This window comes from Onychomys torridus, chromosome 8, assembly GCF_903995425.1.
Source record: "Onychomys torridus chromosome 8, mOncTor1.1, whole genome shotgun sequence".
In the NCBI taxonomy this organism is placed as follows: domain Eukaryota; kingdom Metazoa; phylum Chordata; class Mammalia; order Rodentia; family Cricetidae; genus Onychomys; species Onychomys torridus.
Window position 1 is genome coordinate 90,032,325 of NC_050450.1, and position 16,451 is coordinate 90,048,775.

General features: G+C 52.4%; 1 protein-coding gene across 5 annotated transcripts in view; it reads right to left on the reverse strand.

Annotated features, from left to right (window-relative positions):
* Mpp2 (membrane palmitoylated protein 2) overlaps positions 1–13,444 on the reverse strand; it is a 30,289-nt gene extending 16,845 nt beyond the window's left edge. Inside the window, exons 1-3 of one of the 5 annotated variants that reach the window (XM_036195584.1) lie at positions 13,338–13,444; positions 10,521–10,583; positions 5,738–5,856 (exon numbers count right to left, since the gene is read on the reverse strand). In XM_036195584.1, coding sequence (XP_036051477.1) covers positions 5,738–5,856; positions 10,521–10,551 — 150 coding nt within the window. In that variant the 5' untranslated portion in view covers positions 10,552–10,583; positions 13,338–13,444. The other 4 variants (XM_036195588.1, XM_036195586.1, XM_036195587.1 and 1 more) reach the window with 4 other exon arrangements.
* Positions 13,445–16,451: the final 3,007 nt, after the last annotated feature.

Below are 16,451 nucleotides of genomic sequence, written 5' to 3' on the forward strand. Positions count from 1 at the left end.
CTGTGTAGCTTTGCGCCTTTCCTGGAACTCACTTTGGAGACCAGGCTGGCCTCGAACTCACAGAGATCCACCTGCCCCCCAAGTGCTGGGATTAAAGGTGTGCGCCACCGCCACCCAGCTAGGAATGATTTTTAAACTTAGTTACATGTGGTTGTGAACTGTCATCATATGGGTTCTAGGAACCAAACCAGGGTCCTCTGCAAGAGCAGCAGGTGCTCTTAACTGCTGAGCCATCTCTCCAACCCCCAAAAGATTTCTTCTTATTTTCTATAGAAGTGACTGATATACACACAATTATTAGAGGCACTGGACCTGGGACCCAGGAGAGTGATTTGAATATCCATGGTAACCGCATGTATCATTTTGATCTCAAAATCATCCTCAACATGGCCTGGGATGTAGCTCACTGGTAGAGAGCTTGCCTAGCATGAAGGAAGCCACGGGGATCCCTAGCATAATGTAACAAGGCACAGTGGTGCATGCTTCGAATCCCAGCACTGGGGAAGTCGAAGCAGGAATTCAAAGTCATCCTCTGCCACATAGTGAGTTCAAGGCCAGCCTATGCTACCTAAGACTCTGTGACTCACACACACCCTCAATGAGGGTCCAGAAACGGGGCCGGGGACATGGCCAGTTGACAAGAGAGGAGATACTGGTTCTGCCAACTCCTGAGGCAGAGCCACCAGTAGGCTGTGACCGTAGAACCACCACAGCCACCTCCCTGCAAAACTCTCCCACCCTCTCACTCCAAGTGTTCTGATCTTGGCAAAGGACGGAATTCTCCTTTGAACTCTGGGCTCATAGTTAAACTCAGGACTGAAGCAAGTGCCAGAGAGCAGTGTTCCAGAACTCTTCGATCGGGTTTAGCAACGGTGATTTGCTTTGGCTATTGGGACATTAGCAAATGTCATGTGAGCAGTCAGAGACTTGACAGTGTCTATGATCTGGAATTTGTCTTCCCTCGATGGAGAAACCTCTGTGTGGGGAAGACAGGGCCACCCTCCTACAGGCTGAGAAACTATGTGGAGAGAGTTCCAGTCACCTCAGGCATTGTAGCCTTTTGAGCTGAGACAGCAGTCGTGGGTGAGGCCATCTTAGACCCCCGAGCTCACACAGGTGAGCAAGCCCAGCCCAGAAAAGCCACCCAACCTGCCCACAAAACCATGAAAATTAAACCACATCACATTGTAGTTTGGGATGTAGCAAAAGTGAACTGGTTTTCTGAGCTCCCCAATGTCATGCCTTTCCCTTACCACACACCCTTGTCAAGGCTCCAATCTTATCGGCTTCCCTGTACCTTCATTGTTCTAGAGTCCCTGCTTGTTCAACCAGCTCATCCACTGCGGCCTAACCACAGGATAAAGCCTTCTGAGGAACTTCAGGCTCATGGCCAACCCCATACCATAGGAACACTTCCACGTCCATAACCGCCATCACCACATGCATTTGACTCTCCTACCAAACGGTGTCACTCTCCTCACTTCTCAGAAGAAACAACTGACGTCCACAAAGATCAACAGATGTACTACTACACCATAGGGCTTGAACCTGAAATGCCCACCATAGGCTCACGTTTTTGAAAGTTTGTCCCCTCGCTGTGGAGCCTTTGGGGGTAGACCTACCTACCTGACAGAAGCAAGGTGCTAGGGAACCGTCCATTGACAGTAACAGCTCAGCCCCTAGTTCCAGCTGCGCTCTGGTTCCCAGTCCACAGTGATGTGATGAAGTGCTACCACATGCTCTCCCTGCCCTCAGGAACTCTGCCATGCCTTCCCTGCTGGGACGGACTGCCCTGACAGCGTGAATTAGAACGAATGCTTTCTTTCTTCAGCTATTGTGACACCCCAAAGCCATCAGGGGGTCTTCTGACTTCACCCACTGCTCTCCGTACTTCATCACGTGGACTAGCTCAAATACCGCTTTCCCAGGCCTCCCTGCTGTTAGCAACTTTACTGGTTTCTAAATACCATTCGCCTTGGATTTCTCACCTTGGCATTGGCTGCCATTGGAGCACCTGTTGCTGGATCCACGTCAGCCCTTCCAGATGTCAGCCACCTGCTATCTAAGTCCACCCCGGAGAAACCCCCACATTTGTGCAGAAACACAAGAACAGATGAACATGCACATCGGTGCTGTCCTTTGCAGGGCGAAATCCACACCACCGCTCTCGTCTCTCGGAAGGGAGACTCTGCACTGGACACATCACAGCGCACAATGGTTCAAATGACTCTCACTATCTTTATCTATACGTAGATCAATAACTTTACTCCCTACATGAACTAGAAACTTCAAAGACAGAAGCAGATTATACTATCATTCCATTTATGGGAAATTTAAAGGCATGTATAACAAGGGCATATTACTAGTGGCTAAACCCATGTACAGATGCGGATATCGAGTATTCTGGGAAATGACATCACCCATGTTTACCCTCGGGAAAGGACAGCAGTAGAAATGAGGAAGAGGGGGGAGCAAATTGTAACAAACAACATTTTTATTTCCTCAAAGGAACGAGTAAGAGCTGGAGAGAGGGGTCAGCAGTTAAGAGCACTTCTTCTTCTGCTGAGGTAAGTTCGGTTCCCAGCACCTACATCAAATGGTTCACAACCCCCTATAACTCCAGCTCTAGGGGAATCTAAGGCCTTCTTCTGGCCTCTGCGAATACCCACACATTTGTAGCATATATTCACACAGACAAACACACACATAAAAAATATATTTTTAAAGGGTTTAAAAAGAAAGCAGAAAAGCTGAAATAAGTAGTCTCCGTACTAATGTTATGGAAACGGGTGTTCAGAGCATCATTACATTATTTTCATCAATCTTTTCTATGTATCCACTCAACAGATATTCAGTAAAAACCAGTTATGCACCAAGCACTGTTTTAGGCTCTGAAGACACGGTGGTCATCCAGGCAGGCAAACCTTCCTGCCCACCTGGAGCTCATGTGCTCAACACTTGAAAACAAATAATACCCCCCTCCTCTTCTCTTTTAAGAGACAGGGTCTCACTGTGTAGCCCAGGCTCGCCCTGCACTGAGCTCAAGCAATCTTCCTGCCTCAGCCTCCAAAGCAGCTAGCACTACAGGCATGTGTGGTTTCTTGCTTTAAAAACAGTTATCTTCAATGTCGAAGGAATGCAAAAGCAGCCTGCCTTTCTCCTGTTCCCTCCAATCACATTTTTTTCTTCCCCGGAATTTCTTAGACCTTTTTTTTGTGTTTTGGTTGTTTGTTTTTCTTTGCTTTGTTTTCTTTTTGTGGTTTCTGGAGACAGTATTTTATGCAGCCCAGACTGACCTCCAACTCTCTGGGGCTGACCTTGAACTCCTGCTGCTCAGGCCTCTACATCCCAAGTGCTGGGATTCCAGGGATGTGTCATCATGCCTGGATCTTGTTTTGTTCTTTACAGGGCTTTACTATGTCACCCAAGCTATCAAACTCACATTCTCCTGCCTCAGCTTCCTATGCACATGGACAATAACACATGCCCGGTGTGTCCCTGGGACATCTCTCTCCCTCCAACCTAATCGCCCCCACATCCTACACCAAGGCCACCACCATCCTATGACAGGGTCCCCTCAAAGTCCTATAGAAAACCTACCACCTGAGGCTGAAGAGATGGCTCAGTTGGTAAAATATTTGCTGTACAAGCATAAGGTCCTAAGTTTGGGTCTCCAGCACCCAGGTAAAAGCCAGGCTGTGCAGGGTCCCTGGGTTTGCTGTTCAGCCAGTCTACACAATTGGTGACCTCCAAGATCAATGAAATTCTGTCTCAAAAACTAGGGTAGAAAAATGATTGAGGAAGACACCCAACTTCAATCTCTTGGTTTTACATACACACACACAAATATATGCACACATGTGCACACACATAGTACACACACACACACACACACACACACACACACAAAGAAAAGACAAAGGAAATCCCACCACCTCTCTGTCCTATAATCCTCTCCACTACCCATTTGTGAAGGCCCTGTTGATGGGCCTTGGTATCATTCCCCTACCACTTGCCATTGCCCAGGATTCCCAGGTGCATGAAGCCATGTCCACCCTCACTACAGCCTTCCCCTCCAGGACCTCTTTTTTGGTTTTTGGTTTTTGGTTTGTTTATTTGTTTTTCGAGACAGAGTTTCTCTGTGTAGCTTTGGAGCCTGTCCTGGAACTCACTCTGTAGACCAGACTGGCCTTGAACTCACAGAGATTCGCCTGCCTCCGCCTCCCAGTGCTAGGATTAAAGGTGTGCACCACCAACACCCAGCTCCTCCAGGACGTCTTTAACGCCCTGAACAGCAGATTGATCTGTAGCAGCCACACCCTGTGTGGCCGTGCCACCCAGGAACTGCCTGCCCTCCTAGGAAATATTTCACTTCCTACCTCCCTCTCTGACCTTGGCCTTCTCTTCCATCTCTACACCCCCACCACTCCCCAACTATTGTGCAACCGCAGAGAAATCCCCAACCTTCACCTGGGTTTTCTCCCTGCCTCTTGGCCTCCTCCCAGCCTGCCCAGAAGTCATGCTGTCCAAGTCAGTCTCAGCTTTCATTCATGGATCCACCTACAATCAGGGGCCTGGATCAAAGATACCTTCTTCCTCCTCCTTGTCTAGGGATTGAGACATCATCCCACCCTGGCAGGAAGACACCCAACTTCAGTCAGTGCCTGCCATGGACTGTCTGGGTCCCTGTTCACTAGATTCTCTCCACTTCAGTGACTGGTCAAACTTGGCTTCTGATCCCCTGCTCAAGCCTGGACCCTTGAATCACTGGAAAGGAATGCTTGCCTTTACTCAGATTTCCCAGGGATCAGGCTGACTTCCCAGCATACCCGGCCTTGCCTCCAGCCCAGCCCAGGAGCACCTCCTTCCCCACAAGAGAAGATGCTCTCCCTTACCGTTGTGCCCTCTCTGCTAAAGTCAACACCAGCCTCCTCTGCTTATGGTGGAACCTTGGGTACCCCACTATATCCCACCCCGTGCCATCTCAGCACCAGGCTCCTCTTAGCTCTGACTACCACCTGGTCTGTAGCCGGTCCCTGAAATCCTTCATGCGATCCTCCACCTGGCTGCCAGAGGGAGAGCTCCTAAACACTTAGGTCACTGTCCCTTCTGGCCTAAAATGTACAAAGCTTGCTGGATACTCGAGGGGCAATGTCTGAGCCTGCAGGCATGACCCCCAGTGCCTCCACAACCTGCCACCAGCTTCACAGCTCACTCTCCTTGTCTGGCACCTGAGGCCCCAGCTTCACACTTGCAACTGCCTCTCACTCTGATGTTTCTGCCCCAGCTCTGTCCTGTGGCCCCAGATACCTGCCCCTCTCTGCAGCCTTCCTTCAAGAGGCCTCCGCTGCCCCCAGAGGCTCAGGTAGGCACCTGTCCTCTGTGCTCCTAAAATGCCATTACAAAATTCTTAAATTTTCGTCTTTTACCGAGTCTCCCCTACCTGACACACATGTACAAACACACAAAGGCAGAGAAGTGGGCAGGACCAATCTGGAGATTCTAACACACAGGCAGGCTCTTCTCTCAGCCAGATGCCCCCCCACACACACACACACACACCTCTCACCAGCCAGGTGCAGCAGGATGCCACAGAAGCTCCTCTACCTGGTCCCTCAGGTTCATCACTCAGGTGGAATATCCTTCCACTCCCTTTCAGGTGGCTCCTTCTGCTACGTGCCCCATTCCTAGGGTCCCCTGAGGCTCCCGGGTACACCACCCACCTGATATACCATACCTTGGCCAGGGATCTGACTATGGGACTTTCCATTATGCCTCGAAGGAAGATCAGGTCCAGTTCCGCAGCCCCAGTGGCATTGGGAAGGGAGCCCAGGTTGTCCAAGACTTGCTGCATGGCTGGGAGAGGGGCAGTGAGATGCTGAGTATCAGCTGGGCACAGAAGACCAAAACCCAGCACAAACCCCGCCCTCCCATCATCTCAGCCCCACACAAGTCACCTAGCAACACTTTCTACTCTCATCTCACAGACACCCAGGCCCTTGTATGCCTCAGGCAGAGATCCCAGGGCAGGCAGCAGTTTTCTTGACCTTTTTTTCCACCCTCGGCAACACTAGCCTAAGAAAGCAGGAGGCTATGAACAGCAGGAATCAGACCCAGGAGCAGGGGCAGGTGTCCTAGTTCCAGATTCTGCCCAGCACCAAAACACCAGACTCAACCTCTAGCTGGGTTGAAACAAGAGGACTCAACCACCTGTAGCTGGCAGGCTCACGGTAAGACAGACCCAGGAGCAGGTCCCCGAGTCCAAGCAGAGTCAATCAGGCAGTGCTGCAGAAGGCCATAACCAATGGAGCACCAGTCTAACCTACACACCACTAGCTTAGTGTGCTACTGCGCAAGCCACTGTCCCGAGCCTCAGTTTTTCCCTCCGCTCTGACAGATATCATTCCTTAGAAGTTAATGCATGATATTAAAAAAAAAAAAAAAAAAAGTCAAAACTGAAGCCGGGAATACCAGCAGGGGACTGGAGAAACAAGCACCCAGGAATGGCTGTGGGTACCAAGGGCAGAGATCAAAAACCACATCACCCCAGGGATGAGCACTCTCAGCCTGGGATGAGACAGAACCAAGAACATCAGCACACCTGAAAGGGGCCTCTGAGATGTGGGGTGGAGGCTGTCTTCACTCCCTGGTGAAGGTGGGCGGGAACTCCAGGGGGTTGAAGGAAGGAAAAAAGCAGGGTGCCCAGCTGGGAGCAAAGATGGGCAGGGGGTATCATTACTGTGCCACCCACGCCTACATCTGCATAACAGCATCCAAACCCTGGAGGAGGGGGGAGTGGGCAAACAGGCTCCCTGGCACCTCTCAACACTCTTGTCAGAGCTCCCCTCCTCCAAAGAGTGAGGGTGGGCAGGAGGAGCCCTAAAACTGGAGCTTGGAGAGAATGGCTTAGGGCTCCTGAGCCCCCCGTTTCTTTCCCGCTCCTCTTCCCCGTCTTCTCCATAAACAACAGCCGAGCTTGCCTCCAGACCCTTCCTTTCCAGGCCTAGACGTACAAGATCCTTCTTGAGCTTTCAAAGAAGCCCAGTCAGAGCCCTTCCCATTCTGCCAAATCTCCACAGTCTCCGGTCCTGCTCACTGACTCCCCAGACAACCAGCTATCGGGGTTGGGGGACTGAGCCTGGGGGAGGGGGGAGTGATGCCCTCAGCCAGATCAGCTCTTCTGGCCGGTGGACGACCAGGTCTCCCCTAAGAGCGCCGCTGCCTAGGTACCCCAGAGCCCACTCTGGGAGGGTCAGTTAAAGGGTGAGTGGCCCTCCCCTGGCCTCGCCACCTCTTCCTACCTTCCCTGCGGAGCTCTGCCTCTTCAGAGGAGCCCAGGGAAATCCCCTCCAAGGAAGCCCCACTGCCTGAGCTGCAGGCCATGGCGACCCCTTGGCAATCCTGGAACAGTCTCCCGCGAGGTCGGCGCCTTCCTAGCCAGACGCGGGCTGAGCTAAAGAAGGTGGGACTCTCGGAGCGCTGCAGGATCAGCCAATAGCAAGGCTCCGCCTCCTGGACCGCCTTGTTGATTGGCCAAAGCCCGCCTGCTGGTGAGGAGGGGGCGGTAATGGGTGGGAGGAGGGCGGTGGCAGGAGAGAGTCATCCTAAACTGGTCTGATCCCTGTCACTTAGTGTCACCCGTGCAGGTAGAGAGGTGGCAATGAGATCGGACTTGAGAGACTTGGGTACGTCCCTCAGGACTGGGGTGGCCGGCAGAGCTTGACTCCCATCTTGCTTTCGCACCTCTCTTACCGATGTCCCTCCTCTACTTCATCCGATGCTGACTCCTACCCGCTCCTGCGCTGCACCCTCTGACCTTCACCCTCTCCCCCGACTCCAGGCTAACTTCTTTACAGTAACCACCCCCCAACGAAGAAAGCCCTCAAGAACAGCTCTAGGCCTTCTCCCTGGTAGGTGCAGGAAGGCAGTAATACCATTTTGATAAGAGGTAAATATCTTAACCTCAAATGCCATCATCCACCGGAGCACAGTGTGGACAGTGGTTAGACGGAGAGACAGAATGGTGGTACTTATGGTACTCAAGGACCCACCCCTTGAGTCCATCTTCTCCCTTTTGGCATCATTATCCATCAGATGAGAAAGGTGAGGCCCTGGAGCAAGCCAGGCACCGTATAACTGGGGGAGGGAAAAGGTGAGAGCCCATTTATGCAGCAAGAATAAAAGTGGGCAAGAGGGAGAGCCTTAGCAACTACCCCAGCCCTGTACCCCATGTGCACACACATATTTATCCAAGAGGCCACTACCAGGGCATTGCTGCTGCTGTTGCTGCCACCTCCAGTCAGCCATTCCCAGAGGAATGGCACCAGGTCGCCTTGCATCCCTGGTTGCCATGGCAGCAGGCAGACTTACACACCCGGACAGTAACCCAGGGGTAGCAGAGATATTTAAAGGGACAGCTCCATCTGATCGCAGGCCCACATCCTCACCTTGATTCAAGGAAAGGAGTGAGCCCGGTGAAGAAAGAAGAAGCAATGGGCGGGGTGGGGGGCTGTAAGTCAGCACAAGATGTCTAAACTCCCATCCTGTGTGTGACACCACTCACATGGATCCCAAACTCTCCTTAACTAAAGGGTGAGCCCTCCCATAATAACAAGGGGCGTTTTGGTCCATAGGGAAAGGAGGGAGAAGGGACTTGCTAGCTTCACCTTTGCAGAGGATGTCTCCATGGAAACAGGGGGAAGTGGGAGGAGAGCCTGACCTCAGATGAGGGGCACAGCTGTGTCTCTGTTGGACCCATGGGAAGTACAGTGGCCATCAAGTGATAAGGGGCATGATGTACCCTTAGATTTTGAGGCTGAGATGTCAACAGAGAGCTGGCTAGGAAAAGGGCGCACATGGTATTTCTTCCTTTGGGTACAGAAGCAAAGAACAGTCCACAGCACTACATCTAGGGGAACAGGGCACCAGGAGGTGTTTGACAACTCAGGCCACACCCTTAGCCATGGACTCCCCACCCTGTGGGCCCCCATCAAGTGGCCTGCAGTTGGGAACCTTGCCCCTGTGCAGCCCTGTGTGTCACTGTTAATGGGTTTACTTGGCAACCCCAGATGAGAGCCTTTAATCACAGGCTCAGGGATGGGTCTCATTCACCCCTAAGCAGCTTTAGAGCTGGCTTGCCGGCAACTGGAGCAGGGCGAGAGGCCAGGGGGCAGGAGAAAAATCAGCCCTCCAAGAAGCTGGGAGACATTCCATGGCATGGAGAAAGAGCCTTTCCTGGGCAGGAAGGAACAGCACACAGCAATTTTCATTTTCTCAGAGGGTAGGGACAAGGATTCGTTCTAGCCCAAGTGGGGACCTGGAATGTCTTGCAGAAGGAGCAGAATCCACTGTGAAGAATCCCCACCTTTCAGGGCATCTCAGAGCTGTAGCCAGAGCCCTCTCAGAGCTTCTAGACAAGGAATCTAATTCTGGTGGGTCTCAGGAAACACTCAAGGGCCCAGGAACCACTGGGGTGGTGTATAGACTTTGGGGCATGGATGCAGGTGGGTGGGGGCCCACTGCTGTCTTCAGAGTCTGGGGGATCTAGGAGCAAAATTAAAAACGTCAATCCCATCCTGCCACTTTACCTCAGAGGAAACATCTCCAAGGGAGATGGCTGCCTTACAGGTCAGTGCCATAACAACCAGCTGCTGCCAGCGCTGCTGCTGCCACCATGCAGTAGAGGGATTGTGAAAACTCCTCACAGCAATGGGTTCTCCCTCCCAAAGCCTCCGAGTGTCACATCAACTCTTTCAGAAGTTTGGGCAAGGCAGTTCCCAGCTGCATCCTGTGTACTCTAAGGCTGTACCGCCTACAGAACCTTGTGCAAGAATCCCCACCTGGGATTTTTGTCTCTCTATTTACTCCTTGACCTGCCCCGCAACCTCCAGATAGGCAAAATGTACTGTGGACTTCTCAGGCCCTCCAACCCAAACTAGCTTCCAAATCCCAGATTCCCCAGCCACATCTGGATAGACAAAATGTACTGTGGACTTCTCAGGCCCTCCAACCCAAACAAACTAGCCTCCAAATCCCAGATTCCCCAGCCACATCTGGATAGACAAAATGTACTGTGGACTTCTCAGGCCCTCCAACCCGAACTAGCCTCCAAATCCCAGATTCCCTAGCCACATCTGGATAGACAAAATGTACTGTGGACTTCTCAGGCCCTCCAACCTGAACTAGCCTCCAAATCCCAGATTCCCCAGCCACATCCAGGGGCACTTCCCTGCCATTCCTGTCCAGCTGCAGTGTGCGCCATTACCAGAGCAGACACCCTGGCCCTCAGGCAGGTGAGCTGTGCTACATCTCCAGTGCTACCTGGAGCAAGCTCAGGTCTTACTCTGCTCTATTTTATCCGAGGGAGAAGGCAGCCTGAAGGAAGGGCTGAGTGACTGAATGTGGCATGTTGGAGGAGCAGTGTGAAAGTACCCAGCCACTACTGCTGCCCCCACCCCCTTATCCCTGCCCGAACCCCTCAGAACCACTGGGGTAGGCTGACAGCTTTACCCTCTTCTTACCAGACTCGGAGTTCGTGGCGGCAACTGGCATGGTGAGGTCAGGAGGGCTCTGAAATCAGTCTCCTAGAGTGGGAGAGAAGGAGGATGGGAAGTTTCAAGGCAAAGCCAGGGGCCTGAGAGACTAGGAAGGGTATTCTCTTCAGGAACAGCCACATGAGAGGAAGAGAGCAATACCCAGAAGTGGAGGATTGGATTACAAGAATGACCCCAAGTGCCCTGGACGGTAAGAAGAGCAGATAGCATGCCCCTTCTCAGAGGTGGGAGAGACAGGAAGGATCAGAGAAGTTAATTAGTTTTCCCCCCAAAACCCCAAAGCTGGTAGGAGAGCTACAGTGAAAACCTAGGTTTTGTGACTATTTTTTTTTAAAAAAAGTATTTCTCACTGGACATGATAATGTCCACCTGTGCTATATAGTATCAGGCACTCAGGCTAAGGCAGAAGGATCCCCTTAGCTCAGGGTTTGAGCCAGCCTGGGAAACATAGAGATCTCATCTCAAAAACAAAACATAATATTCCTTTCTGGTTCTGGAGAGAGATTAAGTGTGAGTCCGGAATATAAACCAAAAGCAGGAAGTGTCCCCAGACAGTAAGCTCCATGAGGACAAGATGGACACCATTACTCACCTCTAGACCCCAGGCCTAGAACCTTTGGGTGTCCCATGAACACTGGTGTCCAGCTGACAGAAATTATGTTTCCTTTCCCACTGTCCTTCTGACCTCTCTCTCTCCCCCTCTTACCTGCCTAGTCCAGAGTTGGGACAGGGAGGGGGAGGGTCTGCAGCCATAAACAGGCATGGAGTCTGGAGCCCACTGCCCATCCCAGGGTCTCCTCAAGCCGAGACTGGCCCCTTCATCCTCCCTGGAAAGGAGAACGGAGTGACCCACCCCTCTTCCTCCCTTTGCCTTCCTGGGCTTGTACTACTGGATAAAACCCTAATTCCCCAGTTGCCATGACAACAGGAGGCAGTGGCTCACAGCAAGGGTGGGGGAGTAAGGGGAAGCAGCTGGCAGTACCCACTTTAAGACTAAAGCCTTTTGCACCCCGGCAGGGGGGAGGGGAGCCATAGGACCACTCCACTGCCCCCCAAGAATCCAAAAATGAGGAGCAATTACTGACCTTACTAAAAGCCCCTCTGCGCTTTCTCTCGGCCAAAGCTAATGACCTCAGCCTTGGAGGCAGAAACCACCAGGGTGAGGGAACGGTTCCTTTTCCTCCTGGATCTTCTCCAGAAAGAAGAACTGAACGTGGAGAGAGGAGGGGAACCCTCTCACACTAGCACCACTGGCTGGGAGAAAAGTCCAGGCTCCACTGTGCAGGCTAGTGTCCCTTGTGCCAGCTGCCCTGTTCTTTCCTAGAGAGCAGGGGGCACTTTCTCAGGGCTTGAGCCGGGCTTCCCAGTAGAGAGGTGCTGGCCGCGGGGTTACTCGTTTCCCGGAGCAGGGAGATAGGGAAGAAGCAGGGAGGAGCCTGCAGGAAACCCTAGGCTCGGGAGTCCTGCCCAGCGAGCCTGGGTTTGCTCCCAGAGGAGTTGGTTCCCACGGCATCGGCTCGCTCTGCCCCACCCCCACCCAAGCCTCTGAGAGGGCGGGGCGGGCCGTGCCCACAGGAGAACGGCCGTGCCAGGCAAGCTAGCCTGGTTCCAGGCCACCCAAGGTCCCCAGGCCCAGTCATCACGGAACCAGCACCTCAGCGTCCAAAAGCCTAAGCCCAGGTACCCTCCCACTCCCACCTCCACACGCACGTCCGCCACCAAACTACCCATCTTTCTCCACCCCCAGGCTCTCTGTCTGTAGGTGAAGCCCGCCAGCTTCAAAGGGGGAGGTTACCTCCAGCCTCCCACCCACCCCTCCATCAGTGCAGACACGGAGAGGTGCGAAAGAGGAGCGCCTGACAAAGGCACTTTGGAGCCTGACAGGGTTGCCGGGAGGGCTGGACATAACTAAGATTTAGAGGATGGGGTCTAGGGAGCAGGCGGACGTGCCCACACTCACAATCAGACCTCTCCCGCCCCTCCAATTCAGCCCCAAGCCGCTGGGCGCTAGGACCCGGGAAGGAGGGGGCGTGTTGCGAGCCATCAAAGAAGGCTCTTTGCTCGCGCGCCCGCAGAGACCGGGGGGGGGGGGGGGGGGGATGAGGTCACTGAATGACTGCCCCCACCCCACCCCCAGGCTTCATTTCCCCACCATCCTCTTAGTTGACCTAACTTTCTGACCCTGGCTCCTCCACGCTTCTGGCATGGATTCCCTCTGGAGTCCCCATACCTTAAACCCTGCCTCCCCCCCGCCCCGAGACCCTGCAACCTCCCCGCCCCTTGCAGTGTTAGCAGGGCGCCTCTTCCCAGGACCCCCTCCCAAGGAAGGTCAAGATAGTGGCCTCTTGGGGTGCAGGGTGCCAAGGGACCCAGCAGAGTCTCAGTCTAGCTCCCCCACGGCCGGAAGCGCCAGTAGCGCGGCCCTTACGTAATGCGGGGATCCGAAGTCGTCCCCCACCACCACCAACCCTGCACAGGACCCCGAGAGGCCGCGTGAATACCTGGGCTCCGCTCAGCTCAGCAAGCACCCCTGCGCCCGGTGTCCCTCTGGAGCCCTCACTACTGGGATAGAGACCCCCGGAATGAGGGGTTCAGTTCTCCTCACCCGCATCCCACAGAAAGAGAGAGCATCGGGGGCTGCGGCTGCAGAGGGAGGGGGGTCGGTTTGGGGAAGGGGCCCGGGAGTTTGGACCTGGAGAATTGGGTCCCCTAGTGCCGTGCCAGGTCGAAAAGGAGGCAGGGATCCTGAGGTGGGTGCTGGCCCGGAGGCCTGGGGGTATCTACCTGCGTCTTGGGGAGCCCCTAGCTCCGGGCGACTCCGCACAGCCGGGCACTCCACGGTTATTGCTTGTCAATCGCTAGCCGCGCTCTTAAAGCGGCGAGGCCGCCTAGGCGCGAAGGGGCGGAGACAGAAAGGAGAGGGGCTGGGACGCGGAAGGGACTCAGCAACCTCCCGACCGTGGTAAAGTCATCTCGCAGCAGCAGACGCGTGGGCGGGGAGGTAGTGGTTAGCAAGCACCTCAAAGCCCACGACCCCCAACTCGGAGAAGCACCAGCGTGTGTTACTTGGCGCCCGGGAATTCTTTAAAAGGGCGATGGTGGGGGGAAAAAAAAGAGCCTGAAGGCATCACCCCCGCACCACACACACACACACACACACACACACACACACACACACACACACACACACACACACACACTGGGACATTGGGACACTAACTCCCATAGGGGCTCAGCCTGGGGGCAGCATTAAACATTCATATGGCAAATATCTGCATCCTGGGCTTCCAAGAAAATTTGAAGAAAAAAAAAAATTAAGGGACTGTGTCTTCATGAAGAGGACCAAGACCCTAATTTAGGCCTGGGCACATGGAGTTGGTCCACGCCTCTGTCCATGGAATAAGGACTGAAGTAACACTCTCCCCTTCCTGAGTTCCATTTTTAACAAGCAAGTTGTGGCACGTGGCTCCGTTGGTGGGTATCTCTAGGGCAGGAGGCCCTAGGTTTTATCTCCAGGACCAAAAAAGAAGAAAACAAAGAGTTAAGCCCACTAGCCCGCCTTTCTCAGCCTCTAGCTCCACCCAGACCTGCTAGTAAAAGATACTGCACAGCCTCAGACTATTGGTGGCTGCGTGTAGAAAACAGCATTCATTCAGTTTGTACAACCCAGCTACTTTCCTGAGCTGAGTGTCCCCTACTCCCTCCGCTGCCCTCTGGAATATGTGCATGGTGGGGAGCCAGACATTTCTTTTCCTTGCTAACTAGGCTCCTAAGATCAGAAATGGATTGCATCCTGGAAACTCGTTTGGAAATCTCGAAAATGAATTAAGTTGAGAATCCCATCTATTTCCCCTTCCCAGGGCGGTCCATGCGTCCCTCTTTGGATCTTCCTATTAGTTAGCTTCTCTGGAGTTGTGGGTTGTTGCCTGATTACCCTTTGCTTTACATCTAGTATCCACTTATGAGTGGGTACATACCATGTTTGTCCTTCTGAGTCAGGATTACCTCACTCAGGATGATATTTTCTAGTTCCATCCATTTGCCTGCAAATGTAATGTGCATGAGCCAGCTTTGTGGAACCCACTACCTATATATGGTGGGACACCTCTTGCAGCCTTGAGTCAGGAGGAAGGGCTTGCCTCTACTGAATGTGTCTCCCCATGGGAGGCCTTGCCTTCTTGTGGATGGGAGATGGGGGGGGAGGGGGGTTAGGAGGGGGAGGCTGGGGAGGGCAGAAGGAGGGAAGAGGAGGATCTTTGATTGGTGTGTAAAAATGAATGAAAAAATTTTCTTAATTAAAAAAAGGAAGAAAAAAAGAGAGAGAGACTCCATCCCTAGATGTGGTCTGAGCAGACTCTGTTCACAAAGGATAAAAATTGGGAATAAAGGGAAAAGCCATGCTAAAAGCTGTGTTAAGTAGCTGACTTCGCTTGTTACTGAGGAAGAAGAAGAAAGTTTTGTAAGGACCCCAGATGGTAGTGACTGGAACTTGCAGGCTTCTGTCTGAGGGAAAAAATGCTTCCTAGAGCACTACCCCTGCAGTTAGACTAGATGATCTTCCTAACTGAACTCAGCACAAGAGGTCTCCTTCCCATTGCAGAGACTAATCCTCTCTCACCCACTCTCCTCTGCTGTGGAATATGACCTGAACTAGGCAAAAATGTGTTACATTTGTTTATGCTGCAGAATGTTACTTGAACGATGTGAAGGTGGGTTACAATTGTTTCTGCTGCCTTTGTTAACGATGTAAAGATGTGCTGCATTTGTTTATGCTGCATTTGTTTAATTACTGAAGACCTGTTGCATTTGTTTTACCCTGCCTGCTGAAGGCACCTGATTGGTCTAATAAAAAAAACTGGCCAGCCAATAACTGGGAGGCAGAGAGAATAAATAGGAGGAGAAATCTAGGCAAAAGAGAGAAGAGAACCAGGGAGAAGAGAGGGACACGCCCCAGACCAGAAGCCAGGCAGCTGCCAGCCAAACTTGGATACAGCAGAAAAGTAAGATACACAGAAAGAAAGAGAGGGAAAAGGTCCTGAGGCAAAATGTAGATAAGGAGAAACAGGTTAAAATAAAAGCTGAGCTAAGGCCAAGCGTTCAAAACTAATAATAAGTCTCTGTGTCATGATTTGGGAGCTGGTTGATGGCCCAAAAGAAAAGCCTGCTACACACCTCTGCTCAGAGAATTGCTTGTTTGCATTTAGTTGGGAAGGGGAGAGAGATCGTGATTCCTCTCAAAATATTAATTACTTCTCAAACAAGCAACTATTGCCCTGTAACAATGCACAGCAATTCCATCCAGGATCCCAAGGACATGGTGGAATTCAAGTTTGAATCCACTCAGTGGAGTCCAACTCATTGTTCTCACGTCTGATCCACACACACCCCTTACATTTGATTGCTAGTTTTGCTCAAGAGTCCTGTGAGATTGGAGTGGATGGAAATATTTTTCAACGAAGACTAGAATCCTCCTGTTTGGTCAAGACAAGATACCAGTTTCTATGATACTGAACAGATGAGGAGCCTGATGTCCTGGGGTGGAGGTTAGGGAGAACCATGTCACAGGGATGAGGAAACTATTCCAGTGGTGGGCTAAGAGTCGTAACAGAATGTGCCCTTAGGTATAGTGTTCTGAGCTGAGCCCAAAGCCGTCCAGGCCCAGCTTAGAAGAAGGTCTCTGGAGTCTACCAAGCTTCTCACTGCAGTTTTAGAAGCTGCACCTCCCCTGGGAAGAATGCTTCCTCCTGATCCCAGGTCGGTATTATTTCCATCTTTCTCAGAGGTCACAGGGTGAAGACAGCGCTTCTCTTCCAAAGACTTTGCAGTGGTGGGTGTTCAGGCCACAGCTTTGAGAATCAAGGCACCAAGAGAAAGGGGGAAAACCCTAAGCAGGTGTAA